The sequence below is a fragment of the Zea mays genome, chromosome 8, assembly GCF_902167145.1.
Source record: "Zea mays cultivar B73 chromosome 8, Zm-B73-REFERENCE-NAM-5.0, whole genome shotgun sequence".
NCBI classification, from domain to species: Eukaryota; Viridiplantae; Streptophyta; class Magnoliopsida; order Poales; family Poaceae; genus Zea; species Zea mays.
Genome location: NC_050103.1, coordinates 127,991,928 through 128,007,683, shown reverse-complemented (window position 1 = coordinate 128,007,683; position 15,756 = coordinate 127,991,928). Strand labels below are relative to the sequence as shown.

At 47.7% G+C, this 15,756-nt stretch overlaps 2 protein-coding genes across 2 annotated transcripts; both read left to right on the top strand.

Annotated features, from left to right (window-relative positions):
• The first annotated feature begins 9,657 nt into the window (after nucleotides 1-9,657).
• On the top strand, nucleotides 9,658-10,546 carry LOC100281266 (uncharacterized). Its single transcript, NM_001154185.2, is given in 1 exon segment — nucleotides 9,658-10,546. A coding segment is annotated over 1 exon segment (765 nt). The 5' UTR covers nucleotides 9,658-9,741; the 3' UTR covers nucleotides 10,507-10,546.
• A 1,414-nt stretch (nucleotides 10,547-11,960) lies between these two features.
• LOC100280678 (uncharacterized) lies at nucleotides 11,961-13,017 on the top strand. The gene has a single exon (NM_001159256.2). The coding sequence runs from the start codon at nucleotides 12,088-12,090 to the stop codon at nucleotides 12,874-12,876; it is 789 nt and encodes a 262-aa protein (NP_001152728.1). The 5' UTR covers nucleotides 11,961-12,087; the 3' UTR covers nucleotides 12,877-13,017.
• The last annotated feature ends 2,739 nt before the right edge of the window (nucleotides 13,018-15,756 follow it).

Genomic DNA, 15,756 nt, shown 5'->3' with positions numbered 1-15,756 from the left:
CGGCGGGCACAGAGATGGCACGACGGCGGCGAGCGGCTTTATCTACGGCAGTGAGCAAAGGGGAGGGGTACCGTGGCCGATTGGGGTGGCTTCCAGCTTGACGACGATGAGGATCTTTTACCCCGAGAGGTTATCCACAAGTCCGGTGCACGAATCCAAACGCCGGCGACACGAATCGCGGCGGAGGGATCCGTCGGCGGTGAGGACAGCCGCGCTGGCGGTCTGATCCAGTCAAGCTACTGTACCATGGCGAGCTCGGTTCAGACAGTCTGACAGAGTGATTTGCAGGGGAGTTTTCTTCCAATTTCATGTGGCAACAGGCCCAAGTCTCTGCACCAAAGTTGTAGTGCTACATACCAGCTACAAATCGACTATAGGGATTAAACCTATTTGAGCACTGGATTAAGGTTTAATTCACACTCAAAGTTGACCCTGTTACACTGAAAAGCTGAATTTCAGAATGAAACTAGCCTGACAGTCAAACTTTGAGCATAATTATATCCAATATTTTCTCAACAACATGGCTTGCACTCTTAAGCAAACTTGTTCTCCTATAATTGGGCTACAATTTTGATGTGGTGACCTAATATGAATTCTCACTATTTTGAAAGCTACACAGCCCCAAAGTTGGGCCTATAACCCTGATTTCAGACTTAGCATAGGAATCAAAATTGGGGTCCTTTTTGCAAATGAGTCCAAAACTTAGGGTTTGGCTTTCAAGTCCACATATTTGTGAACCAAATGACTTAAAATACTTATTTGACTTGGTTTTTGCACTTTAGCCCAAAAGTGGACTAATTTTGCACAGAGGCCCCTAGGGTTTAGTTTCAGGGTTTTCCAGGGTTCCAATTAGGGTTTTTAGTATCCCAGGGGTATAAATGTGATTCAACTTTGTTTTTGGGGATATTTTATAACTATTTCCCTAAAGTATTTAGGTTTTCTCAATTTGGGTTAGGTTTTACCCCTTTAATCCCTATTTAGGGTAAAGCTTCCTATCCAGGGTCCTATTTGCAAAACACTTAAACAATGCAACTTGCTTGAAATTTTTGCCTAGTGAATGCATTCTAGGTGTATCAAACATATGTAATGCCAATGTTTATGATGCCATGCTCAAGTTTTAGTTACAGTAACACCAGGGGTGTTACATGATCTTTTAGCCGTAATGCTTAGAGGTTAGTTTTTTGTCATTTTTGCCCATTATGCTCTGTGGTTATTTCTATGTCCTTTGTTGTATCAATAATTATAGTTTATTTGATGTCAACAAGATAAAATGATGCTACATTATTTACTTATTTGTTTGTTGTGCTGACCTGCACTAATGACTTTTGTTCAGGTTGAAGCGGAAGAACAACCTGAAATATCAGAGGCATATGAAGTTACAACGTTTCCATATTTTGTTTTCTGCAAGGTATTTGCAATTACAGAATAATATAATTTGTCCTTGCTTCTTGTCAATTAATATGGTGATCCCCTTTATATGAATAATACTTATGATAGAATCATGGTATTTGTCATCTTCGTGGAAGTTGAATAACCGCATATAATTTCTTATTGCCAATCTAATATCATGAGTACAATGTTTAATAAATAAGATCCGCTCTTTCGTTAAGGCAAGTAGTTAAAATTATTTGGATCCATGTCTTCATTTTCCTCATCATACTTGTATCAAAACCAATAGTTATGTAATTGGTATATGGTCACTGTCCGTGTAGGAACTGGAGGGGAGAGGAGTTCAGCATGGTGTTTTTACCTCTTTATCCCTCATACACATTCTTATCCAGTAGTTAATCCAAATAGTCATGTCCGATGAGTACTTTTGTTGTTTCTGACTATCAGTAATCTCTAAAGTACTCTTGTTGTTTAGCTATGAAAACTCATTTTGTTGGTATTGCAGCTTCATCAATTTGTTGAGTATACATCCAGTTTCAACTTAGTTTGTGCGCCAGGGGCTTACTTGTTGTGCAGCAGCGTGAACAGGTTTGGTGCAGTGTGTTCCTCGTCGCACCTGAGTACACCATCCACGAGATCTACAACCAAAATGCCAGTGACATTTCTCTTAAGGGTCTTTACAGGTTGGTCCACACACCGACACTCTCAATGCACGACTCACCTTACCTGGCCATTCTCACCTTTTTTTGGCCTCCCATTGTCGGCATTCGAAGAATTATGTGTTTCTAGAGTAGTGGTGTGTGCAAATTCTAGCAAAATTACCTTAATTATTAGCTGAGCACACCTCTGTACACCATAATTATCCGAGACTGAGTTGAATCTGTATGTAGAACCTGCTATGGGATGGCACTTCTTGTGACTATGTTAGCAGTAGATTCATGTTTGACTGTAGTAGTAAAATAAATTGTTGATCCCAATGGATTGTTCTACAACCTGTATCTATTTTATGAGTCGGGGGTTACTCAATTTTCCACTATCAACTAGAAACCATGAAATGAGAAGTAAAATCAGTATCCATATGTCCTTTTTTCTCGAAGGCACGACTGTGCCTTAAATCTACACTACTCTTTAAGGGAATACTGTAGGCGTCCACACAACCTTGTAATGGAGAGAGTACATATTAAGAAAAGGTCCAACACTCAAAAGGTAAGAATCCAAATTATTTCCAGTAGAGTTGCATGAAAAAGAAACATTGCTGCCTTTGCAAGTGTTGATTTCTTATATGCAAATTTTTTGTGTACCAGTTCTTTTTTTACATGACATTTTCTACTTCAATGGTCCTCCCCATTTGACAAAAGCTGTATTTTCCTTTTTTATACAGGATGTTGCTGGTGAAATTGCTGCTGAATTACAAGGTACTCCAGACTTCATAATTGGAAACTACAGTGATGGAAATCTTGTGGCATCGTTGCTATCTTACAAGATGGGAATTACCCAAGTATGCCCTGTTAATCATACTTGAGGTCTTACATTTGTTTTGTTACTAACCATATATGCATGGTCCTTGCAGTGCAACATTGCTCATGCTCTGGAAAAAACTAAGTATCCAGATTCAGACATATTTTGGAAGAATTTCGATGAGAAGTACCATTTCTCCTGTCAGTTCACTGCTGATATAATTGCTATGAACAATGCTGATTTTGATCATCACCAACACATACCAAGAAATTGCTGGAAGGTTTTTATTCTGTTTCCGTCTTGTTGGCCACTGTAGATTTCTTCTAGGACTTAGCATTCACCAATTAATTTGCATGCACACTGAATCATGTTTACCTCGCTCATGCATATACTGTTCTGATGTTAAGTTACTGTATTGATTGTAATTATGGTAACATGCAATCCATGCTTTTTCATGCATTAATCTTGCATGGACTGTGATCACATATGGATAATAGCTATTCTTAATTTCATACAAGACGCTCATATATATACTTATTCTATTTTTTTCTCTCAGCAAAAATATTGTTGGACAGTATGATAGTCATTACGGCCATTACTCTGCCTGGTCTGTACCGAGTTGTCCATGGGATCGATGTCTTCGATCCAAAGTTCAATATAGTCTCTCCTGGAGCTGACATGTCCATATACTTTCCACATACCGAGAAGGCCAAGAGACTCACCTCTCTTCATGGTTCAATCGAAAATTTGATTTATGACCCGGAGCAAAACGATGAACACATGTGAGTACTTTTTGCTATCCTGCCTGGTCCTTTGAGGCCTTTTGGGTTGTGACATGGACGTCATTCGCAGTATTCTCTTCTAATTCGATTCGACCTTGGAAATCTCTGCTGATGATATTGTTATCACTAATTCGCAGTGGGCATCTGGATGACTGGTCAAAGCCCATCCTCTTCTCCATGGCAAGACTCGATAGGGTGAAGAACATAACAGGCTGGTCGAAGCTTTTGCTAAGTGCGCTAAGTTGAGGGAGCTGGTAAACCTTGTTGTCGTTGCTGGGTACAATGATGTCAAGAAGTCCAACGACAGGAAAGAGATCGCGGAGATAGAGAAGATGCATGAACTCATCAAGACCCACAAATTGATTGGGCAGTTCCGCTGGAATGAGCTATGTTATGTAATGCTAATACTTAACATAACTACCTCACATGCCTAATCTATTAATATGTGCATTGTATATGTTTGGTTTTTTGTTTGCTTTGTCCACATTCAGTTTTTTTTAAAAAAAATCTCATGAAATGAGACAATTAGTGTGGACATAGGATTGTATTTTGTTGGTACTTGTTCTGATCTCTAGATATATTATTGAACCATCTTTCCCCCCCTTTGTTAATAATTTCTATTTAGAGTCATTAATCTGGGACACCTGTAACATTATCAAGTTACTCCTTGTGCTGATGACTTTCTGTATTCTGATTTTTGCATGCTTAATGATATTGGTGTTACTCTAATGACTACAGAAAATGGCATCGGATTTCCTAGGTACTTCTAGATTTGGGTTGATGCGACTTGGTTTGTCTGTACAATTTTGATCTGGCAGGGTGTTTTTGATGATAGAGCTGCCTAACGCCAAGGGTGTGAAGCAGAACTTAAAGCCTAAAGGCCATTTCAACTTGTCAGCTAAGGGCTCAGATGACTCGCCCTGCGAGTTTGATCTCGAGCTGTTTGATGTTGTCTATTTAATACATGTTGAATGAAGCGTTTCAGATTTTGATTGTATTGGCCTTTCTATTTGCAGGAGTGCAAAGCAGTTGTTGTCCCAAGAACCATATGCTACCAGAACAAGAAAGATGAGAGCGGTTGGTGGCCAAGGCTCCTGAAAAAGGACCTGTGTTCTTGAAGGTTGACTGGACAAATGGTAGGATGAGGATGGCGAAGATGTTGGATGTTAGTATTTCACTTTTGGTTGATTATATTTTTTCTTATGCGCCTGACAAATCTAGATATGCAACCAGACATGCTTTATTCTTGTTCCTATTTTGTTTTCCTTATGTATTAATTTCTTAACTTGTAATGCACATGATATTTTCCTTATGTATTAATTCCTTAACTTGTAATGCACATGATGTTTTTCTTATGTATTAATTCCTTAACTTTTAAAGCACATGACGAAGGCTGGTTGTCGGGTAAGTTCTCTTAAACTTTGGTAAGCTTGCGTACTTTTGCTATGGATCTTTTGAATCAATTACAAGGTAATTCATTTAAAAATCGTAGTAACACACATGTACCTAAATATCATATATAAAAGTCTGTATAGTACTGATGGTTGCAATGTAGTGGTGAAACAACTAGATTAAAATAACAAAATTTATGTATGGATAGGATCACAGATGTATTAAGAAACCTTTTCTTATAGCAGTACCGTGGCATTATGTGTTTCTGTTGCAACGCACGGGCACTCACCTAGTGTGTATATTAAGTTGCATATACCAACTAATACAATACATAAGCTTGAGTCGATAGAAAGAGACAGACAATTCACTTATATTATATATTCTAACACTTTCCTCACGTTGAGTCATTATTGTATCTCTGACGTGGAATATAAAAGCGAACAACAATTACTCGTCTACTTTTACAAACACCTTGTTTACGTGCAGCGGCCAGCGCAGCGTGGGAACGCCGGCCGACGCCGCCTCCATCACCGAGTTCCACCCACAGTGGGTCATGAACGCGCCCGTCGCCACCAGTGGCGGGCTCAGGGGTGTTTCATGGGTATTCATTGAATACCCAAGTTTTGGATGATCTATACTAATTTGTTAATAATGTATTATATAAAATAGCGTTAGAACACTAATTTCTTTAATCTTTTGAATTTTTTGAATACCCAATCTCAAATGTTTAGACCCGCTTCTGGTCGCCGTGTGCCGCAGCACCTCCACTCCACCAACGGCGCCCACATCTTCACCACCATCCCCTACCACTCGTCCGCTCCTTTTTTTGAAATATTCGGGAGGGGAGACCCCTACTGAGATTTTATTGAATAAGAAACTAAACCTGATTACAATAATTAGCCGGAGTGATCTAATTAAGCAGTTACAAGGATTGGAGTGAGTAAAATAACTCTTATGTCTGCCACAAACTCAACCAGTTTTGGATGGAAGTGTCAAAATTACCACGCGCTCTGTGGATGATCAACCGAAGCTCCTTACAGAATTCCTGCGTGCAGTGATGAACTGAGGGATCTTTATTTGCAAACAGCCATTCATTGCGGCTTTTCCAAATGCTCCATGTCATGAGAATAATAACCTCCATAGAAAAAGGAACGTTAAGTTGCTGTTTGAGGTTTGTCGAGGCCTCCTCTGGATTAGCAATTCTAGGGGGTTATTCCAATTGAGTTCCAACAAGCTTTTGCAAAGTTGCATCTGAGGAACAGGTGATAAAGAGTCTCCTCTCTTTGCCATAAACAATTCTCACATGAGTATGATTCTAGAGTCATGTTTTTCCTTCTCAACATATGTCTGGTATTTAGTCTGTTTTTAAGCCAAAGCCAATAGAAAACTCTATGCTTAGGTTGACATTTACTCTTCCATAAGTGCTTGTAGATATGGTGAACCTGTGTCTGCCCCATTAAATGTCTGTAAGCTTTTTGAGTTGAGTAGCTGTCAGAGCCCCAAATGTATCTCCATCGGTCTTGTACAGTACTGAGGATAATTTGTTCCCAGACCACCTGCAGCTCCAGGTATTGTTCATAAGCTTGCTCAGAAATAGGCAATTGGAAAATACCAGAGAGATGATCATGTTCCTTGACCTCTGCGATAGACAGTTTTGTGCTTTTGGCAAAAGAGAATAATTCTGGATATTGTTGTCTTGGAATGTTCTGGTTCCACTGATCTTCCCAGAAATAAATTGATCTGCCATTGCCAATGATTGGGTGCACCAGACCCTTAAAGTTATGAAGTAGTTTGATCATACTTTTCCACCAGAAGGAACCAATGGTTCTATGACCAGGGAGACCGCGGGACGAATAATATTTATTCCAGATGAGATTAACCCAAGGTAAATCATAGCTATTGAAGAACTTATGCAAGAATTTAAGCAGAAGAGCATCATTTTGAGTATCAAGGCGAAGCACCTCCAGACCACCATTCACTTTTCTCCGAGTTACCAAAGCCCAAGCAATCAGAGGCGGCTTCCTTGAGCTTATGTCATTCCCTCTCCAAAGACAGTGCTTCCTGAAAATGTCTATTTGCTTAATGATGGTTTTAGGAATCTTGAGCGTACACATAAAGAAGGTTGGCAAAGTTGAAAATACTGAATTTACCAACTCCAAGCGCCCCGCCTGAGATAAAAAATTTGAGAAACATGACAATCTCTTTTCAATCCTTTCACTTCTCCGCTCCTCCAGGAAAACCCCTCCGGGAGCAGCGAGTCCAAGTCCAGCTCGGGACGCGCGAGGAAGAACTCGGTCGGGTCCTCCGGGCTCCGCAGCACCCACAGTAATCGACGCCCGGAACTCTCCAACCCACGAGCGATCTACTTCATCCGCTCCGCGGAGACGGCGCCTAGGCTGCCGAAGCAGAGGAACACCACCCTCCGCTCCGGCTATGCTAAAAATCTCGATTTCTTGGCTGAGGAGGCTAAAAATCTTTTTTTTTCTTTCTATTTTGTCCTTGATGTGATTACGTAATGATGTTTTCTTCTTATGACAAAACATAGTTTCCACTATTTTAATAGTTTGTTGCATTTGATTTGCGTTTTTTTACTTATGGATATAGGGACGCAGAGTTTATTGGCGAGTGTTTGGTTCCGGAGCAACTGTACAAATAACCATAACTTTCTACGGTTTGTTATAAAAGTTGTAGGAAATTTAAAAACTGTAAAAAGTTTATATTTTTGGTGTAGTGAATATATAGATAAGAAGGCCGTTCTACGCGTTCGGCCAACAAAGAAACTCCAGTCACCCGCTAAAACAAAACGACCAAACAAAACGGCTCGAAAAGCGACGCAACAAGCATCACCTATTCATCGTGTGATGCGATGGTTTCCACCCGCCTACTCACCGTCGATGTATTGTTCAGTTCAAATATGGAATTGTACGACGATAAACTCATGTTACATGCATAATCCCTTTGTCTATTCAGGCTGAGGGCACCTCCATTCTATACATTTTGATCAATTGATCAAATGATCATGGACGAGAAAGATGCAATCCGAAATGGACTCTATGCATTGGAGCTCTATTGAATGATCACCATATTGAATTGAAAAGCCGGTGACTTGCATCAGGCTTAGTGCAAATTCTTTTGGTTCGTCAACCTCCACCAAAAAGCAGGGGGCATATGTTGAGCCCAGAAAATGACCTCGTGGATGGTCTGGCCCTAAGGACGGACGGTGCGCGCGTACACATAATCAGTTAAGGTTTCAAGTTTCTTACAGGATTTGTTAGCTAAATTTGTGGGATTAACTCGGGAAACGACTTGTAACAGCTCCACTCCTCCCCCTTTATATAGATGAAAGTCTACGACCAAGTGAACCCCCAACAATCGATCAAATCAAATCTACTTATCGTTTTTACCTTATGCATTAGGAGTAGTTCTAGTTTAGCATTCCTCTACCTCAAACATTCACCTCTCTTCGGCTCTACGTTGACTAGAAGATGTTTTAGATGGCCTGCCGACGCCAAGGCACACCCTAGGATCTCTCCTCCCCGATGGAGACCCTCTCGGGAGACGAGATCTAGGCCTGCTGCGAATAAGACCCTATGTGTCATCGCGGACCGTTCTGACGTATGCAGAGGAAGAGTCGTTCCTGCGCGAGGCCGTGGACCGTCCGACCCTATGTCACGGACCATCCGCGGATCTGCAGAGAGCACTGCCAGACGGTCCGTTCCAGTGTTTGGCGCTCAGATCGCCGCCAACAGTGATAGCTGTCTTTGTGGTTTGCAGCAAATCAGGAACACCAAAGAAGGACCTAAGATATCTTACTGATAAGGTATACACGGTTTGGGTTTGCAGAGTTCTCGTGGATGCATTCCACAGCAGCAATGCGAGTAACGATGTCATAGATGGGTATTGGGTTGAATGGCTACGATGTTGAATATACAGCACCCAAGGCGCGCAAAGCGCTGATGTTCTAGTGGTGCGAGATGATTGCAAGTGGAAGATGGACCATGGAAAAGGAGCAGATCAAACGTCTAGAAAATTTCGGTGAGACGAGCCGGATTTTTTTTATATATATTCGAGTCGAAGGCTGTAGTTAGTTACTGAGGACTTTGCGTCCAGAAGAATCTTCCAGTTTGTTTCCCCAGTTCATACAAAATTAAAGGAGGAACGCTGCTGAACAAGCAACAAACTGTGGCTAGCCAATGTGAATTGACAAAACGGACAGCGTGATTGCGATTGCATACCTCGATCGCCGTTTCCACGGCTAATCGCTCCGGCCTCAGGCTTCTTGCCTGGTACTTCTAGATTGATAGGAGAGATGCACACTCACGCTCACAAGTCGCCACCACAGAGACAGAAACCTTGTCCACCTTGGATTTCCTTCCTTGACCACAGATGATTTTTTGATACAACATGTGAGACGCATTCCATTCAGCAGAGCATCTGCTGCATCGTCTACGGTCATCGCGAATTTTTACACTTGCATTGCATTGGGCCAAGTCAAGCGGGTCAAACCCGGCATAGAACATGTACCGGCCGGCGTTCTACGAATTCCGTAACACCACGTGTAACAAGACCAATACCCCAACCCAACAGTGGCGTGAGCCAGAGCTGAGCTCTTCATAGGACCGTCCGTGTACCAGACGAAGCAGACGTTGGTTCTACTGGTGTACAGACCGCGTGTGCGTGTGGCCTGCGGCCTGCCTCTCTTGTCCGCCGGCCCTCTTCCATGGCGGCCGCCGGGGCGTCGAGGAGCGCGGAGGAGGGCAAGAGCGACCAAACGAGGCCCCTCGCGCTGCCTTCCCCAACAGTCTACCCGGCGCCGTCGGCCAGCGACGCCGCCGCCAGGGCCAGGTGGCGGTCCACGCAGTACCTCCGCAAGCGCCGGTGCGCGCTCTGCTGCGGCGGCTGCTGCGTGAGCGCCATCGTGGTCGTCGGCGTCATCATCCTGGCGCTGGCGCTCACCGTGTTCAGGGTCAAGCAGCCGCGCCTGGCCGTCAACAACGTCTGGCTCACGGCCATCAGCGCCGGGCCCGGGACGGGGCCGGGGGCCGCCGCCCCCGTGGCCGCCAACGCCACGCTCACCGCCGACGTCTCCGTGGACAACCCCAACGCCGCGGCGTTCAGGTTCTCGCGGACCGAGACGGACGTCTACTACGAGGGCCGGACGGTGAGCGTGGCGTACGCGCCCGCCGGCCGCGTCGGCGCGCGCGGGAGCGTCCGGATGAACGTCACGGTCGACCTCCTCGCCGACCGCCTCGCGCGCGCCGTCAACGGCACCGGCCTCGTGTTCGGCCAGGAGTACCAACTCCACACCTACACGGCGATCAACGGCACGGTCAATGTGCTGGGGATCGTCAAGAAGCACATCCAGATCAGGCTCAACTGCTCCACCGTCATCCAGGTTGGGGGAGCGGCTGCCGCGCTGGAGTACGGGGCTGCGTCCACAGTGCAGAGCAAGGGCGTCGATTGTTTAGCAGATGTCACCCTGTGAGTTGTGACTGTGAGTGAGTAGGTTCAAGAGTGGCGAGCAGATAGTTTTCTATTTTGAATCTCTTTAGCAAGTATTTGGTGTATTTGTCTTGGCGGATAAAGTTACCTTCATTTACTTGATTTGAAAGCTAAAGAAAGAAAGTAAGCTCGATGATCATCGACATCTCGAACTCTTTTGACATCAACTCACCAAACTCCTTACAATGACCTTCATTTATCGAGCCAAAGATTTAATTGCCAACATAAACTTGATAGAACTTGAGGGATTTTGACCAACGTTGTGATTCCTCGAGGGATTTTGACAAGGGTGTGTGAAAGCAAGAGAAGATCATTCTCCTTGTGTTATTGAGCACTTGATGAAGCCCTAGTCATTTAGTGCGTTAATTAATTAATTAATTAATTAATCATAGAGCTTAACTCCTAGAAAACTAAATGTTGCCCAGGATAGGATAAAAGGAGTGGGTCGAAAAAAACTCCACAGCCTTTATGATGACGTCGGAATGGCCGCTTCCAATACACCTGCATCCAAGGCAATGATTGATCATATCGAAGGCAGAGAGCTAGGGGAAGCACCCGAAGGTCTCAAGAGAATGCATGACTGCCAATAATGAATGTTGGACAACATAGAACTGTAGAGCAGCTAGGCCGGCACCATCAGCAACTCGAGGAACTTGATAGCTGCAGGAGGTAACGATGGCCTCGCACTCGCTGATAAACAAAGTACGATGTTATGTTCATTAGTTCATACATGAATATGATAATTTCTCTCGACTCTAGCACACACTTGGGGCCGAAACTCTAAAGTTGGGCCGGTGTGCGAGAGCAGGCCGGGCCTGATATTCTTGGGCTTGAGGCTGTCTGCCTTGAGTCGGGGCGCTGCTAACGGTCATCTATTTCACGCTCCATCCATATGCAGGGGCCGGGGGGGGGGGGGGGGGGGGGGGACGGTTACCGCGGGCGGAAATGTCCGTACTCCGTAGGCTCCCTCCCGAGTCAGCTGATGCAAATTTTATTTTAAGGTGCACGGAAGTATATGCTCTCTTTAGTACCAGGATAAATATATATGTCCAGGTGCCTTGCCTCTTCTCAGGGGCATGGCTGCTGGATCCACAAGAGTAGTGATGCAGCTGTGTACGTGTGGGTGTCCCGTACTGCGCAGCAGACCACGCCGTACAGCAGCGCAGCTCGAAACCTCACCGGCCCAGCCGCAAAAGCGCCCGGTGGCCCGCCCCATTTCCTTCGCCGAGAGGCCGCGACGTGGCGAGCAACATGCAGCACGGGCCTCCACGCCTCTCCACGTAGTCGCCCCGCGCCAAACCACCTCCCCACGACGCCACGCCAGCCTCCGATAGCTCGGCAACCAACAGAGCCCTCAATACCGCCCATGCCGGTTGCCGGATACGATACCGCCCCAGCCCAACCCCTATAAAACCCCGCGCCACCAACCCTACGGTTGTTATATCTCCTCAAGGCACGTTCACCACAGTCCTCTCTTTCCCCGGCACCACCACCACCCAGGCTAACCGGACTGGACCGAGTGTTGAACAACACTGAGGGCGAGGCAGATAGAGCGACGGCAGGCATGGTGAGCCGTGAAAATTTGCACCTGGTGCTGGACCCGGCGTCTCTGGGCGCGCCGTGGGCCGACCCGTCCGCCGCAGAGATCCCGCCGCAGCTCCTCGCCGCGCTGGGAGAGTACCTCTCCTCCACCCGCGCCGAGGGCGGCGACGTCGCGACGGAGGCGGACGACGAGTTCATGATGCACGAGTTCAAGGTGCGGCGGTGCGCGCGCGCGCGGAGCCACGACTGGACGGCGTGCCCCTACGCGCACCCGGGGGAGGCCGCGCGGCGGCGGGACCCGCGCCGCGTGGCCTACGCGGGGGAGCCGTGCCCGGACTTCCGGCGCCGCCCGGGCGCGGGCGCCGCGTGCCCGCGCGGGGCCGCCTGCCCGCTCGCGCACGGCACCTTCGAGCTGTGGCTCCACCCGTCCCGCTACCGCACGCGCCCCTGCCGCGCGGGCGCTGCCTGCCGCCGCCGCGTCTGCTTCTTCGCGCACGCCGCGGCCGAGCTCCGCGCCGGCGCCGGCGCCGGCGCCGGCGCCGCCAAGGACGGCTGCTCGCCGCTCGCGCTGTCGCTCTCGCCCAAGTCGACGCTGGCGCCGCCCTGGGAGTCGCCGCCGGTGTCGCCGGTGGAGGGCCGGAGGTGGGTCGACGAGCCGGCGGACGCCGAGGTGGAGGAGCTGTTGCTCGCGATGCGGGAGCTCGGATTCAGGAAGGCCAAGGCGTCGTCGTCGGCGCCGGTCCTGCCTGCGGCTGCGGTCACGGAGGACGACGGGCCGGACTTGGGATGGGTGTCGGAGCTGGTGATGTAGGCGTCCAAGATGTGGTGGATGCCGATCTGCGATCTCCTTCGCTCGCTGCTGCCGGCGTCGTCAACGGAACAGCTTCGTTAAGCAATATTGATCGTACCATTTTCTTTCATGAATTTGCATCATTCTTCTTGTGGATATAAACCAAACCTGGTGCAACTATTAATACTGCAATCTGTAAGCGTGGCGTGCTGCTGTACATGGTTCTCGTTCGTTCGATCATTACTACCAGTGTATATACAAAGTGTAGTTGCCTTCGCTGTCAGTACACTGCTGCCTTCTGGAATCGGTGTTCAGCTAATCTGCAATTAATCGGTGTTCAGTCGTGGAAGTACGTGTGTTCCATTCATCCGATCACTGCAGGGGGATTGGTCTTGGATGAAGGAAATGCGGTAGAGTTTCTGCAAATGGGAAACCAACATGGCCGGGCCGGTGATGACGACGATTCGCCATTGCCGCCATGACGCCGTCAGTGAGGCGGCCGGACGATGAGTACGACAAACATCCCCGGGGTTAAGAGGGGACGACGAAGTTGCGACCTTCCAAAGATGAAGCCCTAGCCCCTGGTCCAGAACATACTCTGGAGTCTGGACCGAGGGAGGTCGCAGTAAGCGGCGCGGCGGCACACAGCATAGGGCGATGCGATGCCAAATGAAGCTGCGCGAAGCCTCTTCTTTTCTCTTCTCTAAAAGAAGCGGACAAACCAATTCGCAAGTGGCAATTGACTGTCCAGTCCACTACGGCGATCCACGAAATCATTTGGTCCGTATTGTCCTTATCTGTTCGTTGGATCTGCATAATAATCTTCGGTTCCCCGCACGATTCATCGCATCGGCACCGAGGACCACGGTCCACGGGCACGGAAGACAAATCGGAGCCACGAAAGCGAAGCGCCCGTCGGATTGCAGCAAAACAACTAGCTTTAGCACTCCAACTTTGCTCCGCCCGGAGGCCGGAGCCCAGGACGTTTGTGCGCCGTGCGTGGCTGCCCAAGTTTCGCTCGCCCGGGCTTTTTCGCTGGGTTTCCCTCCTCGGCCGCACGCCACGCGACCACGGGTTCGGGCTCTCGTCTCGTCGCACCAGCTCCGCACGGGCAGAGGAAAAGGACGGGGGCCAAGTTGGGCTCCGAAGCTGCGGTTTTTATTGATCTCGCTGCAAGGCGGGGCGGAGTGGTGTCTCGCTTTCGCTCTCGCTTTCTCCCCGTCTCGACGCGCGCGGCTCGGCAGTATCTGGTGGTTGGTGGCTTGGTGCTCGCCTGCTCGGGCAGGAAGAAAAGGTTGCCTGGTTAGACCAACTTAACCAACTCCAGCAGACTCCCTCTCCGTATCCGTATTTAGCACGGCCAACAGTTTCTCTCTCCTCTCCGTATCCGTCCCCGTTTCCAGCAGACTCCGTATTTTGCACTCCGCATGCAGTCTATGACAGCTGGGGCCCGCGAGCAGCCGCGAGCACATGCAGTCAGCTGCGGAGAGGAGAGAGAAACCGTGGAAAAGGGGAGTGCAGGTACAGGGCGTGCGTTTTAGGGAGACGGATGCGGAGACTGCTGGACTGATGAATAGTGTGCTCCGCTGTGTAAAAAGGGGATACGGAGCCGCATGCGGAGTGCTGCTGGAGTTGGTCTTACCAACCTTTCGTCACTGCACGCGTCATTGCAGTTGCAGCTGTTGCAACTCTATGCGCGTGCATGGTTTTATGAGCGAGGACCTAAGTTACTTGCCTTTTCTGTTTCAAGTCCAGCACTCCACATCATACACTGAGATCTTCTGAAATGGTAGAGAGAATAACAGCGCTGTCACCGACGGTCCAGTCCAGTCTCACGGTAGAGAGAAGCAGAAGGGTTTCTCCTTGGCCTGCCTGGCCATTGTTACTACACTACCTACTGATCCATCTACAGCTGATACACTGAAGAAGCTGCAGTCAGGCGAGGTGGAGAAGCACGCTGGTCGCAAGCGCCGAGCCAATGTCCGCATCTCTGGACCAGAGTAGGTGTAAACTGGACACTGTGTTGTGCTTCCTGATGTGTGTGGCTGATGTCAGTGCCAGCGGGTATAAATAATGCGTTATGTTATTAGGAAGGTATGCTTGTAATGAACAGAATTCTGAATCTCTAAGAAATCTCCGTTACCTCTGCCTGTATCCTTCTTCCCGAAGCTACCTTCTGCTCCTCCTTAGGTAGCTAACAGCCATTCTTGGTCTTCATCCTTGATGCGACATCAGAAGAACGTAAGAGGAGAAACTGACGGCTCATCTCGATCGCGCATCTGCTTTGAACACCTTTTCTGGAATTTCTCGTCACGATTGCTGACATTGCAAGAATTTACCTTGCATCTTCTTTACCTGAGATTTGTTGTCTTCCTTCTGTTAGGAAAGTAGTGGATCTTGAGCTCTGCACAATTCCTGGTCAGGGTTCATAACGAGGGAATCGCATGGCCTGCCAACAGCCTACCATCTGTCTTTAAACTCTAAGCTAGGCTGTTCACAACAATTTATCCACCTGCCTGAGTTTCTTAACCACACACTTCAAGCTTTCAGCTGTCCTGGTGGACGGGGCAAACAAAGGGAGGGATTGGTACAGGCTGCTCAGGTAGCCACACCATCATCAGAAGCAGACGCTGGTCAGGCAAGACTTAGGGGCAGATTGGTCGAAGAAGTTCGCCACACGCCGCTGGCACCCGTTGGCTAGCCTATGCTACGGGCGTCACTTGACCTCCTTAACTTTGGACAGTCTCGACCCTAAAACTACTAAGTACTTAAATTATTTCTCAAAACATCTACTCCCTCCGTTTCTTTTTAGTTGTCGCTGGATAGTTCAATTTTGCACTATCAAGCGACAACTAAAACGAAACGGAGGGAGTACACATCATCAGGAACACAAGAATAATG